The 22,441-nt window shown below is 37.1% G+C and overlaps 1 protein-coding gene across 2 annotated transcripts in view; it reads left to right on the top strand.

Moving 5' to 3' along the window:
* SMYD3 (SET and MYND domain containing 3) overlaps positions 1–22,441 on the top strand; it is a 716,238-nt gene that overhangs the window by 181,971 nt on the left and 511,826 nt on the right. For both annotated transcript variants that reach the window (XM_065875526.1, XM_065875530.1), the window contains exons 3-5: positions 15,365–15,472; positions 17,064–17,121; positions 18,991–19,127. In XM_065875526.1, the coding sequence (XP_065731598.1) occupies positions 15,365–15,472; positions 17,064–17,121; positions 18,991–19,127 (303 nt within the window). The remainder of the gene's footprint in view (positions 1–15,364; positions 15,473–17,063; positions 17,122–18,990; positions 19,128–22,441) is intronic.

The raw sequence follows: 22,441 nt of genomic DNA, 5'->3' as shown, positions 1-22,441 counted from the left end.
TGTAGTACACTCAAGAAAAAAACCCAACAAAACCCATTATCTGATTAGAATGAGTAGAGGGAGTCTGGTGGGTAGGTATGTCATTTTGATTCATTATAGTGCATGTGTTTTTACCACATATATTAGCTGTTTACTGTAGCATCAATAATAATGTCATCGTCAGATATACTGTAGAAGGTAATGGGAAAATAGCTAGTAAGATGAAAGATATCATATATAACACAGCTAGTGGGCATGCTTGTCTGTGTGCAGGGGATAGGGTGTGTGTGTAGAGGAGATGGGATGGGAGTCAAAGAATGGCCAGAACATATGCATTTAAACTGCTCTGTTAAGCTCACCCTTAAGGTACAGCATTAAACATTGTAATTATTGTGGATACCTACAAAGCAGCACAAAATTAAACTGACAGACTGAACTATGAACAGTAATGAACAAAAGCACTTGGAATGGAAATTGATATAGAGGATGCGAATTCATAGCATAAAATCCAAAATACGTTTACCCTAGGGGGACATAACTTTTGTCAGTAGCTTAGCATTTGATGTATGGGGCCATAGCATCAATGAGCTCTCCACAAGAAGCTGAGGTGTTATAGGGTATAATGTCCCCTGTGCTCATAAGGAAGGTATCAGTGACATCAGTTTTCACACTTCATTTTTAAACATAAGTGATACAAGGATACATTTGCATTATAAAAATTAGCACAGTATAGACTAATGCAGGGTGAAAAGTAAAAGTCTTCCTCCAGCATTCTTCCCCCATTCCCACTTCTCTTTTCCAGAGGTAGTCTCTCTGTGTTTGTTTTGTGAGTGGAGGATACACACCAAACTGTTAGTCTATGTGTCATACGTAGTATACACATACATGTGTATATTTACTGCTATGTACAGAACTGTTTGTATTCCTCTGTATATACCTTGTTATGAGGTGTCATTTAATGTAATAGAGGGGTTATATATTGGATCCAGTCTTATTTCTATATTGGCATAATCAGCACATCACAGATGATTATGAGATCAAAGAGGAGGAACAGGCTAAGTTTTCTTACGAAAAAACATTCTCAAAATTTGTAATATAGATAGCAAGTAAACCAATTTTAAGCAAATTCACCAATTACTATTTCATCTCTGCTGGATTTACTTTGATTCATAATATGTACATTTCTAATTGAATTAATTACGGAGCAAAACAAGCAGCTGGGTACCACATCAAATTGCAGTTTACATACTTTTAAAAAGTACTATATTAGCAGAAAGAGGCTCTATTTTATGTTGATAATTATAGGCCTCTTTAAAAATGTGAATCATATTTTTGAGTGTGCATTTTATGTTTAGTTGTAGAATGATTTGATTCATTTTTGATGAATTCCACATTAGTAAGCACTTAACAGCGTGATTTAATAAGTTGGTTTCTGTAGTATCATACCCAAAGTGATGATAATGAAGAAAGCCAAGCCCTTGGTTTTTATAAATAGCTCTGTGCCAGGCTTCAGGCTGATAGAATATGTACTGGTGCTTTGTAGAGAAGTTGGCTTTGTATCTAACTGTAAACAAAAAGGGAATATTGTATAAAGGTTAAAATTATTTGATCATATTTAACTTTTTGACTTCTGCAAATGTCTGTAGGCCTGAGCTTTGCTTTTCTCGCTTTACATTTGCCTGCAGAGTGATCCCATCTACTCCCATGGCTTCAGTTGACATCTGTATATTAATTATTCTCAGTTCTCCATCTCCAGCCTCCTCCTTTCTCCTGAGCACCAGACCCATATCTTACGGGGCACCTCTATTTGGGTGTTGCACCGGTATCTGAAATGCCATATATTTATACCTGAGCACATTATCTTACCCCAGACCTTCTTTCCTTCGCATTTTTCAACCTCCGTGAATAATCTCACCAGCCACTCAGCAGTGCTAGTTGCCAGGGTGTCATCAGCTCTGATTTACGTTCTTTCCTGGCTCCACATCCCCTTAATCACGACGTCCTGCTGATTCTACCACCTGAAGATCTGAATTGGTTCACTTCTCTCTAGCTTCTCTACCACTACCCTTGTGCACGTTACCATGATCTCTTTCCTGGGTTAGCTGCAGTCTTTAAACTCTTACAAACTTCTATTCTCTTTTCTACACAGGAACCAGAGTGATTATTTTATTCTAAAATGTAAGCATGATCTGTCACTCACCAGCTTGAAACCCTGGCCCTCACTTTCCTCAGGGTGAAATTCAAACTGGCAGATTTTGCCACGTTTTTACTTCTGGGCCTTTGGCTATGTAAGTCCCTGGGTCTGGAGCAGACCTCTCCCCCCAGCTACTGAACTCCTATTTATCCTTTAGAACTCAGATTAAATGTCACTCCCATTTTCCTAACCCCCTGAGACTAGTTTGTATCCCTCCTTTATCATACAGAAATTTAACTGGGTTAATTGCCTGTTTCTGTAGTTAGATGTCAGGCTCCTTGAAGGTATACTCTGTGCATGGGTCACTGTTGCAGATGTAGCATAATTTGTTGAGTGAATGAATGAATGAATACATTCATCAGTGATAATTGTTGAATTTGATTTTTAAAATTACATCATCTGTAAATAACCTGTCCGTAGTAATATTTCTTTTTGAGATGGAAAATATAAGTGGGATATAACATTGTATTAGATTTAGATATACAACATAATGATTTGATAGGTATATATATGGCAAAATGATCACGACAATAAGTTTAGTTAACATCCATTGCCACACGTAATTATAATATTTTTTCTTGTGATGAGAACATTTAAGATCTACTCTCAGCAACTTTCAAATATACAATACTGTATTGTTAACTATAGTCACCAACCTGTACATTACATCCCCAGGAATTTTTTGTTTGTTTGTTTTTTGTTTTGACCACGCTGCATGGCATGTAGGATCTTAGTTCCCCAACCAGGAATTGAACCTGCGCCCCCTGCATTGGAAGCACAGAGTCTTAACCCCTGCACTGCCAAGGAAGCCCTCCCCAAGAATTATTTAATTTTTATAAACCATTTGATCATCTTCACCCATTTCTCCCTTCCCCCACTTACCCCCATCTCCTGCCTCTGGCAAACACCTGTCTGTTCTCTGTATCTATAATTTTTAAAAATTTATTTTTATTTATTTTATTAATTTATTTGGTTGCGCCAGGTCTTAGTTGTGGCAGGCAGACTCCTTAGTTGCAGCTCACGGGCTACTTGGTTGTGGCATGTGAACTCTTAGTTGCAGCATGCCTGTGGGATCTAGTTCCTTGACCAGGGATCGAACCCAGGCCCCCTGCATTGGGAGTGCAGATTCTAAACTACTGCACCACCAGGAAAGTCCCAATATAATTGTTTTTTTTTTTTAGATTCCACATATAAGTGAGACATAATAATATGTCCTTAGTTTTCTTTTATTCAACAAATGTTTATTTAGAGCCATCAAGCTGGGTCTGCTGCATTTCTAGATTGTGACACTTTCTTAATCCTCTTCTCTAACTCAAAAATTATGGAGCCAGTGACTATTATTGGCACTCAGGAATGCATCCATGGGAAAAAAAAAACAGACAAATATCCTTGCCTGTGTATAATATAAATTCTAAAAGGGAGAGATAATTAAAAGCATTTTTTTTATTGTGGTAGTCACAGGATATAAAACACACTATTGTAACCATATTTAACTGTACATTTCAGTGGCACCAAGTACATTCACGTTGTTGTGCAACTCTCACCGTCATCCATCTCCCGAATTTTTCACCTTCCTAAACTGAAACGCTGTCCCCTTTAACACTAACTCCCCATTCCCCCTTCCCCTCCACCACTGCCCCCCCCCCCCCCCCCCCCCCCCGGCATCTACCGATGTACTTTCTGACTCTATGAATTTGACTGTTCTAGGTACCTCGTACAAGTGGAATCAAACAGTATTTGTCTGCACCTAATGTATATTGGAATGCATTTTTAAGGTTTTAATATGTCTTAATGCATCAGTATAGGCATTGTCTGTTAACTTCCTGCTCTGACAGACAACAGAATTTAGCTCACCTATGTCAGCATCTGCTTCCTCTCTGTCTTTTTATATAGCTATATCAGGATCCTCCATTCATCCAAAGTCTGTCCAATAGATATTTATTGAGTACCTGCTAGCTAGTCACTGTTCTAAGTTGGGATTGTGGTGGTGGGAGGTTAGCAATGAACAAATAAACAAGGTCCTGGCTTTCGTAAAGTTTATAGGAGTGAGGAGACAGACAGTAACAAATGCCATGATTATATGAGTGATTTGGATGAGCGTGAGCTTGCCATTGCACAGATGGTTACAGAAGGGCTTCCTGTATAGGTGACATTTGGCTGGAGTCTAAAAGTACCCAGCCACGGAAAGATCTCGGAACCGTTTTTTCTTTTTTTTTTTTAATGTAAAAGGAACAGCAAATGTAAAGGCACTGAAGAGGAAAAAGCTTGTCATGTTAGAGGAATGAAGAGGAGTTTGAGGTAAACAGATTCACAAATTCATATGAAAAAAAATGAAAAAAATCTTTTTCCAGAGTGTGTATCCTTATTATTTTACCAAATATCACCACAAACAAAAATGACTGAATGACTTACAATTAAATAATGCTAAAATAACTTTCTTGCCCTGCTTTTTACAGAGTATTGTGAAATTATGTGTTCTGCATGTTTTTGAGTTATAGCTGCTTCTGGTTAGCTGGAAAATAGAGAAATTTAGTGGTCAAAACTGAGACTTTGTCAAAAACATTTTTTCTAGTTCATTACAAACCTGGTTCTCAGAATTTAAAAAAACTACTTATTAATAAATTTAAATTATACTTCTTTGGGGAAAAAAAGGAGTTGGATAATGGTGGATACATGTCATTTGTTCAAACCCATAGAATGTTTGACATCAAGAGTGAACCCTAATATACACTATGGACTTGGGTGATAATGATGTGTCCGCCTAAGTCCATCAGTTGTAACATATGCGCCACTGTGATGGGGATGTTGATAACAGAGGAGGCTGTACGTGTGTGGGGGGCAGAGGGTATATGGGAACTTTATGTACTTTCCTCTCAATGCTGTGAACTTAAAACTGCTCTAAAAGTTAATGTCTTAAAAAAATAAATCATAGGGAAAAAAAGCAGTTGGAGGTGAGGCCAGTGAGTTAAGACTTGAAGGACTTGATAATGGATTCATCCATCCATTAATTTACTCAGCAAATATTAGTGCTGATGCCAGGACTTTTCTTGGCTCTGGCACAATATTATTGAACAAGACACAGAAAACCCTTGCCTTTATGGAGCTTTCATTTTCCTTGTGAGACAGATATATAATATTGTCTTATTTTTATGCCTAAAATAAAGGGAGCAAGAGAAAATGATAGGGATTGGGAGGCTATTTTTACATATGTATATGTGTGTGAATACATATACACACATATGTACATATACATATCTATATTTAACTTCTTTCTATATATCTAATATATAGATATTGAGAAAGATATATCTATGTGTCTATATCCATATCTGTATCTATATCTATAGTGAGATAACTATTTCTATATCTGTCTGTCTGTCTACCTAAGACCTCTCAGGAGGTGGCATTTGAGTGGAGATCTGAAAGAAGTAAGACATGTGTGAAGATTGGAGAAGGGAGTTTCAGGTTTGATGTACATCACATGTAAAAGCAGGAATGAATATGGTGTGTTCACTGAAGGACAAGAAGGCCAGTATAGTGGACCAGAGTAAGCAACAAAGAGAGTTGTAGGAGATAGATTACAGAGATAGGAGGGGCCAGGTTATGAGGCCATTGTGTACTATGGCTAAAAATAAACATTTTGTTCCATGTGTGATGGGCTGCTACTGTAGGGTTCCGAGAAGGGGAGGGGGGATCAGTATTATGGTCTGAGATTTTAAAGGAATTTTCCTGACTGCTGTGGGGATAGGTTATAGGAGGGCAAGGATAGAGGCTGAGAAACCAGTTAGGAGGTTGTTACACTAGTCTGGTTGCCATATAATGGTGGCTAGGACTAGAGTAGCAACAGCAAAAAGAATTGGTTAGATTTGGGGTATCTTTTGAAGGAAGAACTGACTGAATTTGCTCATGGTTGCATTCATTCATTCAAGTTGAGAACTCAGCATATGCAGGCACTGATCTAGTCAAGAGCTCTGATGGCTTGGATTAGAGTGGTAGCAGTAGAGGTGGTAATAAATTATTGGATTTGAGATGTATTTTGCAGGTGTAACTGAAAGAGTTTGCTAATAGATTAGATGTAAGAGGTGAGACAAAAAGTCAGAGATAGAACATTTTTTTAAATGGAGCTCCATTTACTTAGGCCACGCCGAGTCTTAGTTGCGGCGTGTGCGCTCTTTTTTTAGTTTCGGCATGCGGACTTAGTTGCGGCATGTGGACTCTTAGTCACAGCGTGCGAACTCTTTAGTTGCAGCATGCATGCAGGATCTAGTTCCCTGACCAGGGATCGAACCTGGGCCCCCCGCGTTGGGAGCGTGGAGTCTTACCCACTGGACTACCAGGGAAGTCTCAGAGATAGAACTTTTAAGTTTCTGCCCTCAGCAACTTTGGGTGAATGGTGGTGCTATTTAGTGACTTAAAGAAATCTTATTGAAGAGTAGGTTCTGAGAAGAGAATTCTAATTTACAAATTTTTAGTTTGTGCCTATTAAACGTATGCATGGAGATGTTGAATAGGCAACTGGATATACTTGCTCAGAATGGGGGCTGGTACTGCATGAAAAAATGTAAGAAGAATGAATATGGGGATGGAGAAGGAAAGAGAATAATCAAGAATGACTCCTTGGGCACTTTCCTGGCTGTCCAGTGGTTAAGACTCTGTGCTTCCAATGCAAGGGGCGTGGGTTTGATCCCTGGTTGGGGAACTAAGATCCCACAAGCTGCGCAGTATGGCCGAAAAAAGAAAAAAATAAAGAATGACTCCTTGGTTTTTGGCTTTAGCAATTGGGTAGATGATGATTCCATTTACTGACATGGGGAAGACAAGACCCCCATGTAATAGCGTAATAGACCCAGTTTTAGGTGGGAAAAATCTGCTTTGGCTGTGTTAGATTTGCAATAACTGTTATATGTCTGTTAGGTTCAATTTCCTTTTCTCATGTCTGTAACTTTAAACGATATGTGCAAGCCTCCATCTGTGTTTATCAACTGTAGATCGTATCTTTTGATTCCCTACCTTTAAGGTGAAGATATTAGTATTCCCACTCTTGCCTCTCTTATCACTCTGTTTTCCATAATTTGCCAGCTGTACCTTTACTTTTATATTGTCAAGGTTAGTGATATTTACATGCTGTTCTAGAACACAAAACTAAGTCCCGCGTAATGATTTTAAAAAATCAAAATCAGTAAAAAGTCATGTGATTTTTAAAATATCACTTTCTAGATTCAGATTCAATGCAGTCCCATTTAAAGTCCCACGGATTGATAAGCTGACTGAAATTTATGTGGAAATGCAAAAGACTTAGAAAGTGAGTCCCTTATGTAGAAGAAGAGCAAAGTTGGAGGACTTAGACCACTTGTTTTAAACACTTACTCTAAAGCTACAGTAATGAAGACAGTGGTGTTAGGATAGACGTATAGAGCAATGAATAGAATAGAGCGACGGTCCCCAACCTTTTTGGCACCAGGGACTGGTTTCGTGGAAGACAGTTTTTCCATGGATGGGGTTGGGGGGTGGTGCAGGCGGTAATGCGAGCGATGGGGAGCAGCAGATGAAGCTTCGCTCTCTTGCCCCACCCCCCCGCTCACCTCCTGCTGTGCGTCTCGGTTCTTAACAGGCTGTGGACTGGTACCGGTCCGCGGCCCGGGGGCTGGGAACCCCTGGAATAGAGAGTCTAGAAATTGGCCCTGTTCTGTTTTCTTTTATGTGATAGTTAGCTATGGCCACAAGAGAGGACTCAGAGAGACTCAGGAAAAAGTTTATTACACTCAGAGATCCTAGAAACAGGAGCGATGGATTGCCGCACAGCATCATGTGTGGGAAGCCTCAGGGTGGTCTGGAGGCAGAAAGGAGGAGAAAGGGGAAAACTGAGGCTAGAGCCTTTATTAAGGTTGCCGTAGGATTACTCAGCCATAAAAAGGAACGAAACTGGGTCATTTGTAGAGACGTGGATGGACCTTGAGGCTGTCATACAGAGTGAAGTAAGTCAGAAAGAGAAAAACCAACATCGTATATTAACGCATACATGTGGAATCTGAAAAAATTGGAATAGACGATCTTATTTACAAAACAGAAATAGAGACACAGACGTAGAGAACAAAGGGGGGGTGGGATGAATTGGGAGATTGGGATTGACATATATATATATACTATTGATACTATGTATAAAATAGATAACTAATGAGAACCTACTGTATAGCACAGGGAACTCTATGCAATGCTCTGTGGTGACCTAAATGGGAAGGAAATCCAAAAAATAGGGGATATATGTATACCTATAGCTGATTCACTTTGCTGTACAGTAGAAACTAACACAACATTGTAAAGCAACTATACTCCAATAAAACTTAAAAAAAAAAGGTTTCCTCAGGAAAGGCAAGGCAGGGTAAGGTAAACAGTTTAGGATTGGCTAATTTGAATAATTCCAGAGGGCTTTGAGCTGTAGGAGTGGCTTCTCCAATCCTGGTACCTGGCTCTATGAATTTTAAAGCAGATGGAGGGAGGTAGGGCTCTGGATTGGTTACTTTGCATATCAAAGGCATGCTCCCTGCTGAGCCTTTTGCTGTCTCTAAGAATTGCCTAGCTCTGGGATGGGCAGTCTCTCTTTCCAGCCAGAAAGGTTTTTAAGATGTCAGAATATCATAATATACAGAAAATTTAAAAAATATAAATGCAACCCCACACATGTATAGTTGATTTTCTACAGAGGTGCCAAGGTAATTCAATGTTGAAAGGATAGTGTTTTCAACAAATTGTGATAGATATGCACACGGAAAAGAAATGATATAAATACAGTTTTCCCCCACCGAAGTCTCATAATAGATTACAGACTTAAAAGCTAAAGCTCTAAAACTTTTAGAAGAAAACTTAGGAGAAAATCTTTGGACCGGGGGTAGGTCAAGTTTCTCAGGCTGGACACAGAAAGCACTCACTATACCAGACATATTGATAAAGTGAACTTTAGCAAAATTGAACCCTTCTGCTCTTTGAAGACATCACTAAGAAAATGAAAAGACAAACCACAGGTTGGGGAAAATATTTGTAATGCATATATATCCAACCAAAGAGTTGTATCCATAATTTTTAAACAGTGCTTACAATTCAGTAGTAAGATTATCCAGTAAAATGGACAAAAGATTTGAATAGACCCTTCAGTAGGATATACAGTAGAAGATGCTTAACATCATTAGTCATCAGAGAAATGAAAATGAAGACCACAATGCGATACCATTACATACCCACTAGAAAGGCTAAAATGAGAAAGACTGACTATACCAAGTGCATAGAAGGAAGAACAACTGGAACCTCATACTCTGCTGGTGGGAATGTGATATGTTACAATTGCTTTGGAAAAGTTTGGTAGTTTCTAAAAGTATTAAATGTGCACTTACCAACTAACCCATCAATTCTACTCCTAGGTAGTGTGTGTGTGTGTGTGTGTGTGCATACACACATAGATACACCCACAATTTACTATTACTCAGCCATAAAAGAGAATTATTGATATATACAGCAACATGAGTGAATCTCAGAAACATTATACGGAGGAAATAAAGCCAGATAGAAAGAAGTAGGACTGTTCTGGGACAGGCACAACTAGTCTGTAATGATGGAGACCAGATTACTGGTTGCCAGGGATTGAGGGGTTGAAAGTAAAGGCCCACAAAGGAACTTGTGGGAGTAATGACAATCTATATCTTAATTTTGGTGTTGGTTACATAAAACTATATTCTTAAAATGGGTCCATTTTATTGTAATGTAATTTATATCTGAATACATTCTTTAAAAAAATATTGCTCACTGCAGAACCATTAAGTATGCATAGATCTTATTTCTTCCTCTGTAATAAAGTGATCACAACCTTTCAGCCACTCAAAGAATGAGACTGCTGTTTGAGGGAACCATTATAAGATGGTAGACATTGGGGAAGGAAGACCAAACAGGAGGCTAAAGAAATGGTCTAGATCAGTGATATTCTTAGCGTTACATTCAACTAGAGTCTCCATTTTAACACTCCACTGCTTACTCAAAATCGTGCCAATAGTAAGAAGGCGTTTTGGGACCCTCTGGTAAACAGACTTCTGGTTAACTGTCTCTTTTTCAGTCACTTTTCAATCCCATTCTCTGTCCCATATGTAGTCTTCAATTCTAAATTCTTGTTGGAGTTCTGTTTGGCAGGAGTCAAAGACTTTGCAGGTAACTGCCTCCAAAGTTACCTGCCACTTTGAGGCGGCCTCCTTTGCCCTGTTTCTGTAGCCTGTTCTCTTACCCCTACTTTCTGACTTAATGGAAATGAGGTTAAACACCTCATCCATTGATGGCCCTTCTGGTTCACTTTGGGAGTTAAAAACCTGATAATTACTTGTGTTGGGGAGATGAAATGCATGTGCCCCATCTGCCATGTTCCACTAGAACTCGGCGTTGACATTTTGATCAATCTAGCATGGAAGTTTCTTTCAAAGAAGTCCTTAGAGGTGAATGATTTATTTTGCCCTTCCAGCTAAAATGTATCAATTAGGTCATTCCATCTTGATATGACCTCTCACTAGATCAGAGATTGGCAAACTTTTTCGGTAGAGGGCCAGATAATAAACATGTTAGGCTTTGTGGGCCATAGGATTTGTCATAACTATTCAACTCTGTTGTCATAGTATGAAATTAGTGAGTGTAATACTGTGAATTGGCTATGTTTCAGTACAACTTTACAGAAACAAGTGGCAAAATGGATTTGACCTGAACCTTGTACCAGATTGACTTACTTTGGGACTCTAATGTTTTTATTTATTATAAGGTTCGTCAATTAACCAAGAAAGTGTAATTCCCATTTTCCTAAGGAGTAATACTTTATTCTTGTTTCTTTTGTCAACTTCTTGCCCTATGACCATCCTCCTGCCTTATTCTGTCTTTATATTTGGCCCTATCTGTCTAATTTGATTAAGGCTAGTGGGGAGGCACTCTTGTTCTACATTTGTTACAGCGTCCACAAAGCTTTTAAAGTGCCAAGTCTAATGTCTATCGCTAGGTCTCTAGTGTGCTCTAAGGAGATTTTACGCAAGATTTTAATCAATACCTGTCAGTCAACTATAGCTTGTTAGCCAGCGTGCTTAGCTTTCCAGTTTTCTTTTCCCAGATTCCAGCTTTTCAGGTCTTCATGCATCTGTCAACCTGTAATTCATTAGTGTACTACATTTGACGCATACAGAAGATATTATTTATTTGCTATTAAGCAGCCTGTAAGTGAATGGAAAACTGTTGGGTCTCTTTTCTTTCCTGCAAGTTGCATGGCAACTCAACTATCCTAAGTTTTGCCTATAGCAGACCTCTGTAGATGATTGATTGAGAGCGGAATGAGTCATGAATATGTGGTTAAAAAAAAATCATGACAGTATTTCACATAGAAAATGTTCAATTAATAGTGGTTATTAATCACAAAAGGAGCTTGTTGAATAAGCTGGCTTAAAAGAATTCATTTCTTTTTTACGTATTTTAAGGCAGTTTCTTTTAAATATCCCCAAATCTGAGGAAAATACCATTCCAAATTTTCAGTTCTCTGTAAGCCTAACGTGGGGAGGTTTCAAGCCTTTTTAACATAATTCAGATTATTTGTTATGAATGGGGATTACAGAATCATAGATTTTTATCATTGAGAGGCTACCTTAGATATGAATGAATCCAGTCCTCTTACAGAATAAACGTCTAGTGAGCCCTGATTGTGAGTTAGATGTTTTACTGAAACTGGATTTAATATGTATTGATCCTTCCCACATTCCATCCCACAAAATAATAAGCTGCCCTAAAATGAGTATTTAATCCAACTAAAATTCAATGTTAAATAGTATTTAAATGGGTTATTGAGCTGTAGTGGCTTTGTATCCAAGGCAGGGAGGGAAATGTTACAATAATAGTGTAAAGGTTATTTTGTGTAAGGAAGAAGAAATAAATGGATTTTCTCTTTCTATTGTAACATCTCATCAATCTTCTTTCATAATTAAGCAATCAAAACCGTCTCAGACTGGCCAAAGCAAGAATTGCTAGGGATTTTCCTGACCTTTTTGCATGGCCTTAATTTCAAATAAACAGTGGTAAATATATAGTAAATTATATCTCCTGAATGGTACTGATTTTAGAATAAATCATCAGATATCTATTGAACACCTGTTACACGCATGCTGCGCCTAGTTGGTAGTATACTTATTTAAGAAAACCAGACATAAACAAAGCTAAAAATAAAATAATATTTAAAAATTGATAAAAGTTTACTAAGTCTTTGCGTTACAAAAGATTTCATTGGTATTACAAAAGAATTCATTGAAGCATTTTTTTAACATTTAAAAATTAATACATTTAAAAGATTTTTTGAGTTACAACCAGGTTTTCCAAAATAAACAAACGTTAAAAAGTTGTTTATTAGGGCTTCCCTGGTAGCGCAGTGGTTGAGGGTCCGTCTGCCGATGCAGGGGATGCGGGTTCGTGCCCCGGTCCGGGAAGGTCCCACATGCCGCGGAGCGGCTGGGCCCGTGAGCCATGGCCACTGGGCCTGCTCGTCTGGAGCCTGTGCTCTGCAACGGGAGAGGCCACAGCGGTGAGAGGTCCGTGTACTGCCAAAAAAAAAAAGTTGTTTATTAACCGTGATTTTGCTTTCTTTTTCATATAAAAATGCTTCTCCTCGAATCACAGTTATTAGATATAAGAAAGATAATTATGTTTTGCTTTTATTTATAAATATAATACATGATATTAGTCAAAGATAACAGTATTGGGAAAGTATAAAGAGAAAAACAAAAGTAGCTTTTCCTTATGGGAAAAGCTGGAAAATTATTGCCAATATCCAGTATTTTAGTACATCTACAATGAGCATTCTTAAGCTTATTTATGTACATCAGTTAAATTATGATCAATTGCATTATAAATATTATTTCTGTGCCAGCAAAATGCACATTGAAAATCGTGATATTTACTACCAAACACCCATCAGAAAGATTAGGGAAACTTATAATTCCAAGGACAAGGTTAGAAAGTCCCCACTTCCCTACACCCTAGAGACTTCTGAATTAATATTTTCATTTATCTTTGCTATACTAATGTGTCACCTGTGTTATCTTGTTTCTGTTAACATTTCTTTGATCACTTGTTTGGTTTTTAGTTTTTGTTTATTGGCATTTCTTTTTTAGGCATGAATTTTCTCTTCATGTCCTTCACTTTTTTTTTACTATTTTTATGGAAACATTCACCCTTTTCTTAGTTATTTTATAAGACCTCTTTGTATTTTGGTGACAGTTAACACTATCTACATACATATTTAAAATTTTCTTTTCCTAGTTTGTCCTTTATCTTTCAACCATATTTGTGGTATTAGGTTTTCTTCCTTCTGATATACATGAGAATTATATATTATATATATAATATATAAGAATTATATATGAGATATGAGATATACATGAGAATTATATATATATATAAGAATTATATATATAATATATATAAGAATTATATACATGGTAAAGAATTATGTATATGATAAAGATGAGAATTACTTAAGCCATTATGCTTTCTTTTTGCCTTGCCTGTGAGGCAGCTCAAATAATTGTTGCGCACAAGCACGATAATTGCTTAGCTCTCCTGTTTAGCTTACTAAGAATTTATACTCTCCCCCTTTATATTTATGTAGCTTGGTAGTTAGATCCCAGCTCTTGAGCCTTACTTTTTTCACCTTTAATATAAGGATGACAGTATCTACCCCTTGGATTATTGTGAAAATCAAATAAAATACTTTTTAATTGCTTAGTCATGTGTCTAACACTGTAGAATGCTAAGTAAATGCTAGAGGAGTTTTTTTTTCCATATGTTTTACATTTTCTGGTTCTAATTTTGCAACCTTATTTCATACTCATCTTTACTTTGAAAGCAACTCAGTTTTATTTAGAAATGAGTAAAGTATAAACACTAAAAAAAAAAAAAGCACATTAAGAGCATTGCCATAGTGGATATGAAGGAATGAAATGAGGCAACTGTGAATAGAGTTGATAAAAGAAGTACCCCTTGTAAACAGTGTCTCCAAGATTGGGTTTACAAGGAAATAGCAGCAGACAAACCACGCCTTCACCCAGCAACCTGACACAGGCAGTCTTTCTGAGCAAAATGCTGTCTTGAACTTGAATCTGAGTCACAGTTTCAAAGCAGCTGCAGCTACTGTCTTGGTTGTGCTGCATGTTGTGCTGTAAGTGGAAAAGGGAAACCTCTTCTATGGGGATTTTATAGACCCAGGATTTGGGAGTGATTGAACTAACAACTCTCATTTGGAAAAGAACATACTAGATATTTGGTTTAGCTGTCTTCCTCTTGCCAGGGTTAAATATTGGATACTCTGGATTTTATTTCCATATAGAAGTAATCCCAGGTAAAGGGAGTCATGGCATTTCTGACGTCGGACTCAAGGATAATGTCCATCCATTTAGTCCTCTTATTCCTCGTGTTGCGAGATTGGTGACTGGCTCTGTGGTCTCTTCAGCCCCACTAGCACATGGCTAGGATCCTGGGAAAAGTGACTATATAATTTACCATCCAAACCACACTTTTCAGAATGGAAAGGGACAGTATTAATAATTAGGCCAGTACAACGTAAGTAAACCAAGATGGTCCTGGGTAAAAATGGCATTTGGTCATTTTAGCTAATAACCCCTTTCTATCTTGTCTGAAAAAAACAAAAAGGTTTTCTATTTTTTATGTTAGCCCTCCTGATATTTCTGTACTTACTATAATAGCGCAGAAATTCAGAAAGCTATCAGCCCTGTTTTGATTTTTTTGAACCATGTGTTTTGTTTTCTAATTTGGAGTGATATTTTCTTTTTGTATTCAAAATCACTGTCTATTATTGAATCCTATTTAATCACCTAAAAGGCTATCTTATAAATTATCAAGAAAGACATAATGATTCTTTCTTTGGACTCTACCAGTTAGGTAATAACCAAGGGACAAATTGAAGGACAGAGGTGAAATGGAAGTTCTTGATGTCCATGCCTGGTAATTGCATACTGAATCCTGGATCATTAATAGTATTAGAATATTGCTTTCATTTTCTATTTGCAGTTATATTTAGGCTGTTGAAATTAATGTTGATGACTCACAACATTCAAAACTAGTGTAAATGAAAGTTAAATTTTTATGTCTTATATGCCCTCCTCACTCTTGTCTTAACAGAAAAAAGCTTGGCAGGACCACAAGCGAGAATGCAAATGCCTTAAAAGCTGCAAACCCAGATATCCTCCCGACTCTGTCCGACTTCTTGGCAGAGTTGTTTTCAAACTTGTGAGTATAAAACTTGTGAAATATGCTTGGGTTTTAATTTAGCATAAGTGCTTGCAATTGCATGTATTATTCATATTTAAGACTGAATTTAAATCCATGTTAAGGTAGAAGGTGGATTATTCCAGGGAGTGTCTTAAGACAAGACTTGTTGTTTTCCTATTAATCACAGCAGTGATGAAGTGCACCATCCCTCTTTGAAGACCCTGTGTGTGATCTCCTGTGAATAGAAACCTAAAGTCCTATGTCTGGGACATGAGATGTTAGTGATGCCTGTTACATTGCCTTTATTACTTTTCTACTGAGAACTAATGCACAGGGCAAGTATATAATTCTTTTGGTTGCCTCTTCAAGTGAGATTTTAATTAAATGATAATTAATCTTACAAGGAAGGGTACTTACCTTTTTTTCTTTTCTTTTTTTTTTTAAGCCAACATTCACTGAAATTGTTTCTCCAGTCCCTTTCCCTACTCTGCCAAAGCAGCTAGTGGATTCCCTGAAATCCCCCTCTGGTGACACCTTCCAGTTTTGGGTTTTTTTTTTTTTTTTTTTTTTTTGCCAGGCTTTAGAATGAATATCTCTTTATTGCAGGCTTCAGCTCTCTTGTGTCCTGTTGTCTGTTAACTTCTTTTGGCAATAAAATTTCACAGAGGAATTTAGGAATGTAAAAGTATATACCTAAAACTGATGTAATGTTATATATCAACTACATCTTTACTAAAAAAAAATGGATTTAGAATGCCAAATTGGCATTGTCTTTGGACTGAATATACAACATCTGTCACATATACTTACTACTATTTTTAAATTGTACATATTGTGTTGAACTAAAATACACAAATTTATTTCAAAGCTTTAATAAATTCAGAGCAACTTTGTCATGCGTTTCTTTAATCACTGGATATTAAAAGTATAATAATATTATATTTGAGTCTGAACTTTTTTTTGCTTTATTAGTATTGAATAGATAGGGAACCACTGTTAGAGCAGAAATGGGTTGCTTCAGAATCACCCAGGGCTCTAGTTCTCAGTCTTCACCCCGACCTACGGAATCAGAATCTAAAAGAAAGTAACTGTAATGATAGCTACTTTCTGTTGAGCACTTAACTATTTCTAGGCCCTGTGCTAATTGCTTTACATGATATACCTTATTTCATCCCACAACAACTCAGTGCTATTATTACTCCTGTGTTTCACATAAGGAAATTGACACCTCAAGTTTAAGTAACATGCCCAAGGTTGCACAGTTTGTAATAAACTCTTATTTTTATTCATCCATCTTTGCTTTTCTATAATAATTAGTAGTAAAATCCTTACAGTGATACAAGTCTGTGGTAGAATTGGGGAAAAAAAGAAAAGAATGGAAACTTCTTGTAAAAGAATTTTGTGTTTGGAAATTAAATGGGTGGGTCAAGTTGCAACACAGATTTTAAAGTTGTGACTGATTGAATAATTTAAGAATGATAAGAAGGATAATCTAGAAAATTATCTTTTTAACGGACTTCCATTTGAATATTTAAAGATATGCAAACATATTCATTTATATATTGGAGCACTTGAAATTGTTTTTGGTGTTTTCCCCCTTTCTTCATAGATGGAAGAAACACCCTCTGAATCGGAGAAACTTTACTCATTTTATGATCTGGAGTCAAGTAAGTGATTCCCTATCAGCATCTTAAGTTCTATCATTTATTTGCTGAGCTGATGAGTTGCCTTTTTCTTTTTTAAACTTTGTTTTTCTGTCTCTTTATTATGTGAGGCAGCAAACCTTTTCATGCTTTTATATAGACACATTAGCTTATTTAATTTATTCTAGGGTAGCTTTGGCCCTAGAGGAGTTTGTGAGGTGCCGTAGAGGTGTCCAAGTTAGGCAGTGAGGGGAGTATAACCCTTTGTCCAGCTGGCAGAATACATTTTACTTCTGTTTTTCCCTCTTCTTTCCCTTTTTCCCACTCTTGGTTTCTTTGTGATGTTAGGGAACAGTAATGTGAATGGGGGCTCCAGGGAACATTTAGATAATAAGGAAAGTAGAAAGTACCGATGACTTAGGCTCTCTGACAGCATTGAGCGTTGTTCTTCTCCTGAACTACCATGGTGGTGGCCAACCTCCTTAATACTGAGAGGCTTTGCAAATCTGAGTGTGAAGTGAACGTAGGGTTTATGTTTCTTTCTATTGGCACAGATCACAGATCCTCTTCATTGAAGTTGTAAATGACTTTTAAGTCAAAAGTAGCAAGAGCTCATGGAGTAAATGTGCTACACAGTTTAATATTTCTAGATGGAGACAAATAAAATCATCTAGTACAGATTTATGGTTATGGAATCCTAAATGCCAATGATAATAAATTATTATTTAAGGAATCATTGGGTTAATTTGTTCTGTTGAACAAGTAATTTAAAGAAAATATGTAGACCTGACATGAGCAACAGAGTTATGCTGTAGTTTCATCTTGATCTATCTTTTCCAGTTTTAATAGAGAACTAGTCATTTTTTTTTTCTTCTTCTCTTTTTTTTTTTTTCTTTTTTGCGGTACGCGGGCCTCTCACTGCTGTGGCCTCTCCCGTTGCGGAGCACAGGCTCCGGACGCACGGGCCCAGCTGCGGCATGTGGGATCTTCCCAGACCGGGGCACAAACCCGTGTCCCCTGCATCGGCAGGTGGACTCTCAACCACTGCGCCACCAGGGAAGCCCCGTTTTCTTCTTATATTACTGCTAGGTAAATAACATCTCTTGCAGTGAGTTTTACTGTGAACATTAGCCCTGCTCAGTAGCAGTGTCATACATGCTGCGTTAAGTGAAGTGCTCTCAAACGTTATTAATTGAACTGTGCACTCCTAGTCTTCACACCCCTTTATGATATAAATGAAACTGAGTTTTTAAAGGGGTGATATTGGCTTTGGAACTTTCTCCGTTTGGGTTGAAGCAGTATCATATTTTGTTTATTCAACCTGAAAAGAACTTGGAAATGAGATTTCTTTGGTTGATTCATGTTTTTTTCTCGATGTACTTTCTACTTGACCAGTTTCACCAATTTGAACTTAATTTAACTGAACTTTTCAGTTCTTGCTTTCTGTTTTTTTTTTTTTTTTTTTGTCTTTGAGATGATACTGTTTATCAGTTAGTTATGACCTGGTTGTAAATTGTTTCACGGAAAAGTCTACTTAAATTCACTAACTAAATAAGCATGTATGGTGGTTTGAACATGTGTGCAGGAGGATGTAGAAAATCTGCTAACACACATCATTACTGATTTTGGTTTTAATGTTTTTTCATCTGTGTGTGTATTTATTTTGTTTTGCTAGGTGTTTGATCTTATTTTGTAGATAACGTTTGGCAGAATTTGATTGATAATGTATGATAATGATTTGCAGTTGTCAAAAAATAAAAAGATGCATTGATCTCTGTCAGAATGGAATCTAGGGTAGGAAATATCTGCCTTAACAGCTACCATTGAACACCTGAAAATTATCCATTGAAAGTTCACTGTGTGATTGTACTATTTATTTTATCTTTAAAAAAGATATTAACAAACTGACTGAAGATAAGAAAGAGGGCCTCAGGCAACTTGTATTGACATTTCAACACTTCATGAGAGAAGAAATACAGGATGCTTCTCAGCTGCCACCTTCCTTTGACATTTTTGAAGCCTTTGCAAAAGTAAGTGTTAACTTTGGTATCTTTGCTAATGCCGTAAATCAACCCTTTACTCCTTATTTTGTTGTTGATCCGTGAAAATCCAGGACCCTTCATGCCTTTATCAGTCCCCTGCTTTACTGAGTAGAGAATGGGAGAGTGTATTGCTTATATTGAAAAGAGTATTATTTTTTCTGCTTTATCAGTATTCTTACTAGTGGCCCAAGTATGTTCATTGTCAACTCTCAAAGCACACCCTCAAAAGAGTGTGCTTTCTTTTCTCAAAAGAAAGTAACATATTCCATTATTTTTTATGAATGGATTTAAGTTTACCATTGAGTCCATTTCATTTTGTGGTGGTTGTTTCAGCAATGGAACCTTCCTTGAAGTGAAAGAAATCATTGGAATCCGTTTCTTGATTAAGTGAATTTTAAATGATATGAAAATATAACTATTTCTGATTTTAAACTAATTGCCCAAATTGCCAAAACATTTGTTTAAATGTTTTAAGTCACGAAAATCTTAGATTAGGGATAGAAAATAGGTATAATTTAATATTTCATTGTGGTCTCTTGGTAATGGGTACCTGAGTGCTCTTTTTGGAAGTGCTTCTGAGGGTTTGTTTGGGTCCAGAGAGAAAGAATGCACTGATTGATTCTTGTTCTTTTTTAATTTATTTATTCATTTATTTATTTTTGGCTGTGTTGGGTCTTTGTTGCTGTGTGCGGCTTTCTCTAGTTGCACCGAGCAGGGGCTACTCTTTGTTGTGGTACATGGGCTTCTCATTGTAGTGGCTTCTCTTGTTGCGGAGCACGGGCTCTAGGTGTGTGGGCTTCAGTAGCTGTGGCACGTGGGCTCAGTAGTTGTAGCTCACGGGCTCTAGAGTGTCGGCTCAGTAGTTGTGGTGCACGGACTTAGTTGCTCCACAGCATGTGGGATCTTCCCAGACCAGGGCTTGGACCTGTGTTCCCTGCATTGGCAGGCAGATTCTTAACCAGTGTGCCACCAGGGAAGTCCCTGATTGATTCTTGATATCTACTCTGGGATAGGGACAAAGGAACCAATATATCCTTTGTTATTATCATGTGTTTGCCGTCCTCACTTTCTCATATTGTGTGTTTGGATTTGTTTAAATATTGATCATATTTTTAATAATAAGTAAAATTTTACATTTGAGGGTGATTTTGTCAATTTTACAATTTATATGCGCACATCCAATGATATATTTATCTTGTGAATATTTTTAAAGTATGTTTTATAATCTGCTTATTTTCTAAGAATTTAAATGTGATTAGTTTGATTGCTACAGATTTATTCTTGTTTTTCCCAAATGTAGTTTTATTCTTTAGGGTATGCTCTTACGATTTTCCGATAATATCATCTTAGCATTTCATTCTGGTTTGTCTGTTAATTAAAATTGATTTCAAAGTGTAAGTGTTGTTTATAATGCATCTGAGAAGTTTCTCATGTTTATTTCATATGCTTCTGAAAATTACGACCTATAGTAACGCTGCGTATACAGTGCATACAAGCTCTTTTGATGTTACATGCTATACAACGTAACACCTACTGAAAGATAAAAATATACCTTATGATGACTGTAACTTCATTTCTGGTGTTTCCTATTGTTGAAAAATGTTCAAGTGCTAATTACTGGAGTTATTAGTGTTCATAATAACTAATTAAAAATACTTTCATTGCTTAATGTAAATTGTAAATTACTATCTTATTTCTCGTGTTTCTTTTAAAATAATTTTAATCTCATGTATCTTACAATGAACTTTTCTCTGTGCTGTGTAGGGGGAAATTCTGTCATTATGATCAAGCAGACAGAATTTTAATAATGTGCTTTCCTTCTCCCCACATACTTATATTTGTTGTTGCTACAAAAGTAAAACGTATACATTTTTGTGGTGTATGGGGAATTGGACTCAGAGCTGTGATTTCTGTCTTAAAATATAGGTTAATAATCAGAGGAAAGCAGCATTAACCTATGGCTCCTGTACTTCCTTGTAAAAGTTTTGTTTATATTTTATAGACTGTAGTTATTTTTCTGCTTATACATTTGTCCTTAAAAGAGAAAACTCTCCTCCTTCTCCCCTCCTCCACCCCTCCCCCTCCTTGTCCTTCATTTTTTAAAAGAACAGAATAGTCTTAAATTAAGCTAATCAGTGTCCTGCAAAGCTTAGGGATGAGCCACTGAGCTTATAACTTTGCAAGTGTGTGATGACACCGATCATGACAAATGCGTTGGAAGTGGGTGGAGAATGCTGGACAGGGAATTTTATCCCTATCTACTGCCCCGCCCCATCTTACTGGCAGAGAATTAATCAAAGAGAAGAAATGGGCACTTCAGAGAGTGCTGCTTTCTTGTGCTGCACCTACACGTGCAGCCTGTCAGGAGCGGTTCTATGCTGACCTGCTTTTCTCACCTTCAGGAGCTTTTTAATTTACGCTTCAAAGAAAGCTGGCTTCACCTGGCCTCAAAGAGAAAAGCCTGTTTTATGTTTTGCTTTTCCTCCCACTCACTTATGTTCATGCAGGTTCTGTGCAGGTATTAGACACGCGAAGCTTGTGTTTTGGCTCCTCTCATTGTCATTTAAGACAAGAGGAATTCTGAGAGCTTTTGCTGATTTGTTTCTATCTTAATTTTTTTGAATCTTTGACTATGGACTTTTCCAAACACACACAAAAGTAGAGAGACAATTCTAATGAACCCTCATGTTTCCATCACTTGGTTTCAATACTTTTCAGACTTGTTTTATATCTGATAGATGTCACACAGATGTTCTTTTCCTTTATTTGGGTTTCCAGACATTCCTTACAGTTACTCTTTTGCTATCAGGCCTCTTGGCCTCCTGAGAGAGGTGTCTGTTAGTGAATTCACTGATCAAATTATGCAAGTTTTGTTTTGTTTTTGTTTTGTTTGCAGCAAGCACTCTTGTCCAGGGTTATCAAAATACATGGTTAATTCTAACTCTGAAAATTATCTACCAAGGCAAAGAACCTCAGCAAGTCAAAAGTTTTACTTGGGGATATGCATATATTTATCAAACTTGTACTGCCTGGAAATGAAAGGGGTTGGTGGAGGATGTGAAGGTTCTTAGTCCTGAGAGCAAATTTCTTCTCTGCTGAGCTGATAGCTTTTTCTCATAGAAGACCATGATGAATTCCTCAAAAGTTAGCAATTTGTATTTTGAACACTCTGGGGTTTTCTGTTGAAAAATAGTGTATATTTCCTGTTGGACTAGGTTCTTAGTGCCTCTTGTGCTTCTGTTGCTCAGGACTTGGTTTTGCTTGGAAAATGTCCCCCCGTCACCCTTCACTACTCTGAACAT

Source organism: Phocoena phocoena, chromosome 1 (genome assembly GCF_963924675.1).
Source record: "Phocoena phocoena chromosome 1, mPhoPho1.1, whole genome shotgun sequence".
Lineage (NCBI taxonomy): Eukaryota > Metazoa > Chordata > Mammalia > Artiodactyla > Phocoenidae > Phocoena > Phocoena phocoena.
Note: the sequence above shows the minus strand (reverse complement) of the source record. Positions and strands in the feature narration are given on the sequence as shown.